Raw genomic sequence first — 8,769 nt, forward strand, 5'->3', positions numbered from 1 at the left:
GTCAGGAGGGGGAGGTGGTGCTGGAGAGGAGGCTAGACAAGCTCTAAATCCAAACCATCAGAAAGCAAACTGCAACAGTGGATGAAAAACAAATGCTAGGAAACAGAACCCTGATCTCAGATGCATGATCATCCTGTGCTCCAGCATCAATGTGTGACATGGAGGCTGCACAGCTGCCGAAAGAAAAGCTTTGCAGAGTGGTGAAGGCTACACAGAAGTCTGTTGGAGTCAGTCTCCCCACCATCACAGACATACACCTCTAGATGTAGAAAGAGGGCCACCTGCATCATGAAGGACCCCACTCACCCAGCACACACACTTTTTGCCCCACTCCCCTCAGGCAGAAGGTTGAGGAGCATTAAGTGCAGAACCACTAGGCTGAGGAACAGCATCAACCCTGAAGATGTTAAGACTCATGAATCCCTAGTCAGGATTATCACTGTGAAAATTACTGTGAAAAAACATCACTGTAATGCCACTTGATTGTTGATATGTGCTGCTGAGTATCAATGATGCTGATCTCATGCTGCTGATTTATATCATGTTGCTGTGTTCATCCGTCCTCATCTGCTCACACAAACTCATGTTCATGCTATTGTTGTTTGGCACATTGTTTTGTACTATTAGTGCTTAGTGTATTCTTAGTTTAGCGTATCTCTTACTTCATATCTTCAATCTTACTGATTTTCTTTACAATTTGTATTTTTGTTGGATGTAACTGGCACCCTGGGTACATAGTTTCATTCCACCTCATGTACCGCATGTGATGTGAATGACAATAAAGAACCTTGACCTTGACCTTAAGCAGAACACAGATGTTAGGCTTGGCGTGTGAGACAGAGTAATGTCAAAAAAGACAAGTAAGAGAAGGTTTCAACACTGTCCATGCAGGCAGACTGGCCTCAGTTCATTTGAAAACTGAAGCTGCTCCATTCCATCACTCGACTGTTCATTAATACCAGCTGTTCCTTTGGGCCTCCCTACATCCAAGTCTTGCTTCGCTCCGCAAATCTATCAATATCCCAGCAGCACAAAACACGCCCTATTCTAGACCACTGATTTAAAAACTGACCAGAACTCTGCAGTGTCTGTTTACAAATTTAGATGGATACTGGTGTGAATGTAAGCACTTTGTGAACACTCTGTTGCAATGGTTTGTTTAACTGGTGACTAGAAAAAGAGATGAGATTAACATGGATGACTTAACACGGACTCAACTTGCAGACCGCACAGTGCTCTGTTCAGTATGGGTAAAGGGTTCATTTTTCTCAAAATTAACCTTGTCAAACTCCTGTTCTGCCTGGGGGAGATTTTTATTAGAATTGTAATTTTTCTATCAGAGATTGGGAGAGTGTGTGGAAATTTAAAATACTTGGACCCTCACTAGCTACCCGCTATATTTCCCTCTTTTTAAATTCCCAATTTCTCACTTTTTTATTTTACTTATAGACCTTTTAACTTTTAAGCAGATTTATCCATTCTCATAACACGATTCACCACTGCCTGAGTGCAGTGTTTGTGTATACAGTGCGTAGTGTACACAGCAAGCATTATTCACTATATCAACTCTAGCTCGGCATTCTGCTATTTCAGCAGAAGACTTTTGCTAGGTCAAAATTAATTACAGAAACTGTTAAGCACACACCAGCTGTTGTAAACAAACGCAAACATGCTTTCATTTCAAACAAGCCCCCTTATCTTGCCGCTCACAATACTATGCATCTTGTGCATATTTGCAAACAACTTGTGTCATCATCAAGCTGTGCTAGCACTCCAACTGAGAAATTACTCTTATTCATGTGCACCCAGTTGCAGAAAAACGGTCACCGGTGCTTTAATTAAGGGTTTTCTCCAAGCGTGTTTGTGGGTTTGCTTGTTTTGCTGTCCCTCTTTGAATCTTTGCTAAATTAAAAAATAAACTGTTTTACCATTTTTGGCCAAACTATTATATATTTTTATGCTGCTCTTGGTTTTCTTTCATAGCCTGTGCTAGTCCAGTGGTTCCCAACCAGAGTCTTCAAGGAACACCATCCTGCATGTTTTAGTTTTTTCCTTGCTCCAACACACCTGATTCAGTGATTAATTACTTCTTTGAGTTTTGTGCAAGCTTGTTAATCACCCATTTATTCAAATCAGGTGTGTCAGAGTGGGGAAACAACTAAAACATGCAGGATGGTGTTCCTCAAGGACCAGTGTTGGGAACCACTGTGCTAGTCCATTAGCTTTGCTGCTGTAGCTCAGTCCGTCAGTGCTGTGGTCTTGTTCTCCTGATTCTGCTGGTTTGAGCCCAAGTTGGGTCAGGAGGGGCATCAGGTGTACAATTACCAAACTCTTCATACAAGTTCACTTGCTGTGGCAACCCCTGCAGGAGGAAGTAGCCGAAACAACAATAACTAGTCCAACAGCTAGTTTAGCAGGCCAAAAAGTAAAGTATATCACTTTGGCTCTTGAAATTTCCATCACTACATTTAGGTTATAATGGCTGTTTGTAAATTTGTTTTTATAACGTCTTCTACTATGGTGTAATGACACTAAAGACTTAATATTTAAGGTGCATAACTTCAACCAAACGGGGCATGCCAAGCACACTATAATAGCATTATACTGTAGGTTTAGTTGGAATGTTTAGCTTGGCAACTAAACTAAACCAAACTCAACACAACAAAAACAAAAATCCTGGCTTTTGACACATCATTTCGGAACAAAAAAAATCTTAAAAGCCAAGGAAGTACCAGTAGTTTGTTAATTTATAGTAACCAAAGTCATTTTCCTGGCATTTAACGGTAATTACAGACCTAGGAATGAAAGGGTCATGCCACTGTAAGCTATAGCAAATACTAATAAATTATTTGAAACAAATAACAGGTGTTGTACCGCTGAAAAAATTCTAGTACATCATGACTGATTTCTGTTATGCCTGAAAATAATTAGTGTAAAGCACAGTGATAATATCAAACACATTTTGACTCTATATGTAACTGAATTAGGTAACAGCAACAACTATTTTGACAGTTTCTTTTTGTCCCCATGTGCTTAATGGCTTTCCACTCCCACAATGGTTGTTCTGACTGGTTATCTGATCTGTTTTGAAAGAGGCCAACCAAACTGTTAGAAAGGCCACCTGCACTCAGCCATACAGTCCTGCCATTTGGCCATCCTGTTTCCAGACAGAGCAGTCATTTCCCAGCCCAGTGGAGCAGCAATCCCTGACCTCTGCCTTGACCCCCGTCTCAACAGGACGAGCACCAGCACCAGCCGCAGTCCAGAGAGTCAGCTCGGGCCACCTCTACTTATTTATGAGCCATTTCACACAGTCCTGCTCCCATTAGAGACCCAACCACAGCCCACCGTACATGGCATGCTCATCACATTTAACACACAGAGTACACTATCAGAGACAGGGAGGCATGGTTGGAGGCAGGAAGTAGGAGAGGACCATCAAAGACCAATAAAATGACAATGTAGGTACTAACACGCATAGAGTAGAACATCAAACAATTTGATAAATTAAAAATATCAATCTAAACTCTGGTTAATATGTTTTCTTGCAAACAGCATCTAAGAAACCTGTTACTATATTCTTGCTGATTCTTTTCTGTTTGGTCTTTGAAATGTGATGTGCGAGAAATGGCTATTTGACGCTCCTTAAGAAGAATACAACCTACTGGTTCAATTATTCATACAGACAAATTGGCATGCCTTTTGGATGGAATGAAGAAGAGTAAAAATGATATGATATTGTGTGTATGCACAATTGTAAACAAAATTAGTTTGTGGCTTTTGTCCTGGTAACATTTAAACATTAAAAATGATTAGTAAACACAAGCTGTTTAAGATTTTCACATGACTAGTAGTGGCACTGTTCACTAAAACACCATTTATTCTTTTATTTAAAAAAAAATAATAATAATTGTTGAAGATCCGCTCTCACCTGAAATTGTGGCAAATCCGAAGCCCTCCTCACCAAGCAGTGGGTTGATTATCCGGCAGCTGTAGGTGCTGTTGGGCTCCAGCACAACTGATAGAACGCTGGTCACTGTGAACAGCCCTTCTTCGTTGGCCACAACAGACAAAGTGATATTGTCTGTCAAATTACGTCCACTTCCATCCTGCCATATAACGTCACCCTCAGGATACCCTCTATATGCTATACAAGTCAGAGCCACCTCATCACCCGGACGTAAGTTGGATTCAGGCTCTAAAGTCAACACAGGCTTGGTGTAGGGAGCTAGGAAACAGCAAAAGAAAAAACAGGGAGAGTTTCAGGGCAGGAGGAATGGCACAAGTGAAATATGAATGAGGATATGGTGACAATAAGAGAGCAGCAAACATATAATGAATTAATTTGTTTTAAGGTCAACAAGAAAAAAAACAGGACAAATGATAAATGGACTGTACTTGTATAGTGCCTTTCTATCTGATCAAGATACTCAAAGTGCTTTACACTACAATCTGTGCCCTCCTTTACCCATTCATACAGCACTCTACTATACTTTTACAAAGACTAATCAGTGCTTTATCATATTCATGCACTGATGGGACACACAATAGAGGTAATGAGGGGTTCAGTGTCTTGTCCAGGGACCCTTCGGCATGTGACTGCTGGTTGAATCGAACCCCCAACTCTTGCATTGGAGGAAGACTGCTCTAACCACTCAGACACAGCACAAACAGAGAAGCTGAAAAAAAGACTTTACGGCTATAATAGCTGAAACAACTTGGTCTTTGGCACTAAGGAGTATAAAAGAAATGCAACGAATGATGAATCACCATTCACGGTTGATGTCACCTTTTAAAATCACTTGAGCTAAAGCATGAGTAAAGAGGAGAGGAAGCTACATACAATCAAGCATGGTAAGTGCCACCAGTAAGTGGAGCTGAGTCTGAAAGTTTATCTGAGCTGCTTTTTGAAAAGTGGACTTTGAACACAATAATAGGCTTAACATGGGTCACATCAGCTTTTCAAGCTGTGGATATGACTTACCGATTTTCATCCTGAGCTTTTTTCTTTTTTTTTTTTCAGAGCAGAATGAAATAATTTCCAAAACAATGTATAAATATTAGAAAAACATATAATATCTAAAAATATGTAGCATAAATTAAAACAACTTTGTCATTTCTAGACGCAAGCTTAATTTTTTGCACGCACAAGACAAATAGAAAGTAACTTAACGCCCACCTAATGAATCTCCTTCTTGGGAGAATAGAAAAAAAATAAAGCAATCACACAACAGATAAAGGAATGTGAGAAAGAGAAGGCACACACAATCATTATAAATAACTAAAAGCCTCTGAGCTGTGAAGGTGGGCGATGTGGATGCACACCATGGAAGATGTTAGTGATGGTTGATTGACCGTGACAACAACTAATAATCAAAGTCAGCAAATATTGACCACGACAGGAACCACAATCAGTGCATATTGACAAAAAACAATCTTCGGAAACACAGAGGAAGATGTTTATTACCTGTTTACAACTCACAAAAAAAAAACAAAAAAAAAACAGCGACACATAAAACGGATGTTTCCAGTTCATGAACTAGCTTTAGGTCTAACTGTGACTCAAGCATGTGATCTCTCAGATCAGTGGTCCCCAGGGTCCTTTGTTCTGCTCTGGTCATACCCCATCTTACCTCGCTGAGCTGCTTCAACTGCACTCTCATGCTCAGTGCCTCAGGTCAGCTGATCAGCTGCTCCTGGAAGTGTCGAGGTCCAAACGGAGGCTCAGAGGGGACCAAGCTTTTTTCTGTAGCTGCTCCAAGATTATGGAACAATCTCCTTTTCCCCCATTTTTAAAGCTCTTTAAAAACACATTTTAATTCCCTGGCTTCTGGCACAGCCTGAGACCTGCTCTGCACTACAGTTTTTTATTGTTTTTAGTGGTTTTACTGTTGTAACTCTTTTTATTATTTTTATGTGTTTAAATGTTCTTGATTTTAAATATACGGCACTTTGTTGCAGCTATGGCTATAGGGCCTTATAAATAAAGTTGTTATTATTATTATTATTTTTATTACTATTATTATTGAGTGAAACCTTAGCATTTGGTTCATGTACACGACAACAACGGACGTTTTCTCTAACACTAATCTTTTTCAATCCAGGTCTCCAACTGGAGGTTTTTGGAAATGCGGTGTGAAATTGTGCACGTGCACTATACACAGCTACAGTCACGTTTTTCCACACTTGCACAGATAGATGGACAACAGTAACAGTGAACAGCAGAGTGCTGTTTGTGCTTCTCGCCCTTTTTGAACAGGTAGGAATAATTCAATCTCATCCTCGGTCCAAATGAATGTTTGTATACAATTTTTATTCGCCATTTTGGATGAACTGTTTCCATGCTCAAGCCTGAAGTGAATGAAGTGCATGCATGTGTCATTAAAAGGCTAAAACTCACAGCTCCAGCTTGTAAATGTGTTTTTTTTTTTTTTTTTTATATATAGAATCAACATTTGAAAAATTCTGTTACCAGAAATCAATCAAATGTATGATGTGTCATTATTTGGTATAGTAACAATGTATTTTGAATAAGATTTGTTGAACCAGCTCTAAAATATGAAGAATAGACCCTGAGGACCACAGTTGGATAACTCTTGAATAATCCCTCCATAGTGAAATACATAGTTTCAGTGTACTTGTACCATCTTCATTCATACTACACTATGGCTTACCAGTTTTGTTCAAGAAAAAATGTTGTGTGCTGTACTACATAAAATCAAATTTAGATATTTGTATAGAGTCCGCAACAAAGACTGCATCCATGTTAAATGTTTGTTTTACATGTGCCATAAATGTCACATGTTGACTCACCTGCTACCTGCAGCAGCAAAGCAGCACTGCTATATCCTTGCGCACTGACAAAGCAGGTATAGCTGCCTTCATCGGCCACGAGCACCCTGCTTAGCCGAAGTGAGGCGTTGCCCATGCCCAGCTGGGTAGGAAACAGGCTGGTACGGTTGGCGAAGGCCTCTGCCTGGTCTACCAGCTGGTCGTGTCCCTTGCTGTACCCATGCACACTGCGTTTAGTGTCTGTCAGCTGCCAGAAAACACTAACATCAGACAAGTTGAAGGGAACTGTCTGGTTGAAGGAGCAGTTGAGCGTGACATCACTGCCGTGCAGCGCCACTACTGGTTGCTCTGGGACATGCAGTTCCATCTCAGCTGTAAGAGAGAACATAGGAATAAAAGAAAATGGAATTCAAAAATGTACACTAGCTTTTATTGCATGTCAGATAACATCAGATTAGCTTCAAGCATGAAAAAAATATAATTAAATGTCCTTTAAATATATTTTCCAGAAATCAGCCTCCACTGTGACTGTCTTATATGTCAAATATTATTAATTTGACACTTGAGTAGTTTCAAATATACAATATTATTCATAAATATTGCTTGGCCTGGGCTGAGAGTAAACATACAGTCTGTCATATCTGAACATAGCACACCAAATTAATGTTGCGATTCAACAGACTGACACCTACTCAAATCTGAAAGTCTTTGAAAAATAAATCAGAGTAGCATTCTGAAACGTGCGCCGTGACTGCTTCAGAAACATCCTGTTTGTTTGTGCATCGTGGCAGCATGGAGCGGGAGAGATGTGAAGAATGTTAGAGGGGAAAAGCAGAGGGGATCTGGAGGTAAGCATTAGGACTTTATTTGTGTTCCTAAAGGCTTTGCCTCCTGGTGATGGCTCAGTGCAGTAAAACTCAAGTTACGAAAGCAACATCTGTATAGCTTTAGTTTAATCTTTAGTTAAATCTGAGGAAGAAAAAAATGAATCTGGTGGCAACAGTGGTAGAGAGTAACCGCAGAAAAACTCCTAAAATGGGTGTCTTTGTGAAAAGAAAAGAAAAATGGTTTTTGACTTTCTGCTCAGTGGCTGCTGATTTGTCTATGCATCTGTGTGTATGTGTGTGTGTATGTTCTTTTAAATGTACTTTTTGGGGACTTTGCATTGACTTCCATTCATTTGCTATAGCCTAACCCTGACCCCCACTCTAAACCTAACTAGGGGTGGGCGATATGGCTCAAATATAATATTGTGATATCTCAGAGCATTCTGACGATAACGATAAATTTTGTGATACAACAAAAAAAAAAAAGAAACTTAAATCAGTTATTCATTTGACAAAATTAACTTAACATGTTGCTTTGCAATATTATATAAAAACTAAAAAAAAAAAAGCAAGGGTATTTTTACTGAAATTATTTAGTATTCAGTCTCAAAGTATAAAAATAAAAAAACATATAAATGATCCTTCTGTTATTTAGATTGAAAAAGTCTGCACAAAATATAGAACAACAAAATCCACCACAAAAACTAAAGTGTGCAGTTCCCCCAAAAAATAAAATGAAAGCTTAAAATCTGTTGAGCATAAATGTAACATACAAGAAAAAATGTTGCCTTTAAATCAGGTATAACTTCCACAAGTTGTGACAAGGTGTCTTCAGCTGACCCTGAAGCTTTTGCTGGTGTTTCCGCTTCCTCTATTCCTCGCAGGAATGATTCCATTTCTCTGACTGCTCTGTCTTTGATTAACTGCCTCTTTTCTTGGTCTATGGACTGAACCGTGACTCAAGAGACACAACTGAGCTGCGTGTGTTTGTACCGGCAGTTTTTTTGGCACACAGCCAAGCTGCATTTTGTACCTCAAGTCTAGAGTCGGGTGAGGTGGGGTGGAGAGAGACACTGCTGAGCTGCACACCCTCTGTACCAGCAGTTTAGAGTTGGGGGGACACAGCTGAGCCACATGTGGTTTATACCAG

The 8,769-nt window shown here is 39.7% G+C and overlaps 1 protein-coding gene across 1 annotated transcript; it reads right to left on the reverse strand.

The window, feature by feature from the left end:
• Positions 1-3,391: 3,391 nt before the first annotated feature.
• On the reverse strand, positions 3,392-7,159 carry LOC119426293 (CD276 antigen-like). The gene is made up of 3 exons (XM_037693852.1): positions 6,814-7,159; positions 3,932-4,228; positions 3,392-3,468 (listed from the first exon to the last, which is right to left on the reverse strand). The coding sequence occupies exons 1-3, from the start codon at positions 7,157-7,159 to the stop codon at positions 3,392-3,394; spliced, it is 720 nt and encodes a 239-aa protein (XP_037549780.1).
• Between the last annotated feature and the right edge of the window lie 1,610 nt (positions 7,160-8,769).

This window comes from Nematolebias whitei, chromosome 2, assembly GCF_014905685.2.
Source record: "Nematolebias whitei isolate Nwh7 chromosome 2, NemWhi1, whole genome shotgun sequence".
Taxonomy (NCBI): domain Eukaryota; kingdom Metazoa; phylum Chordata; class Actinopteri; order Cyprinodontiformes; family Rivulidae; genus Nematolebias; species Nematolebias whitei.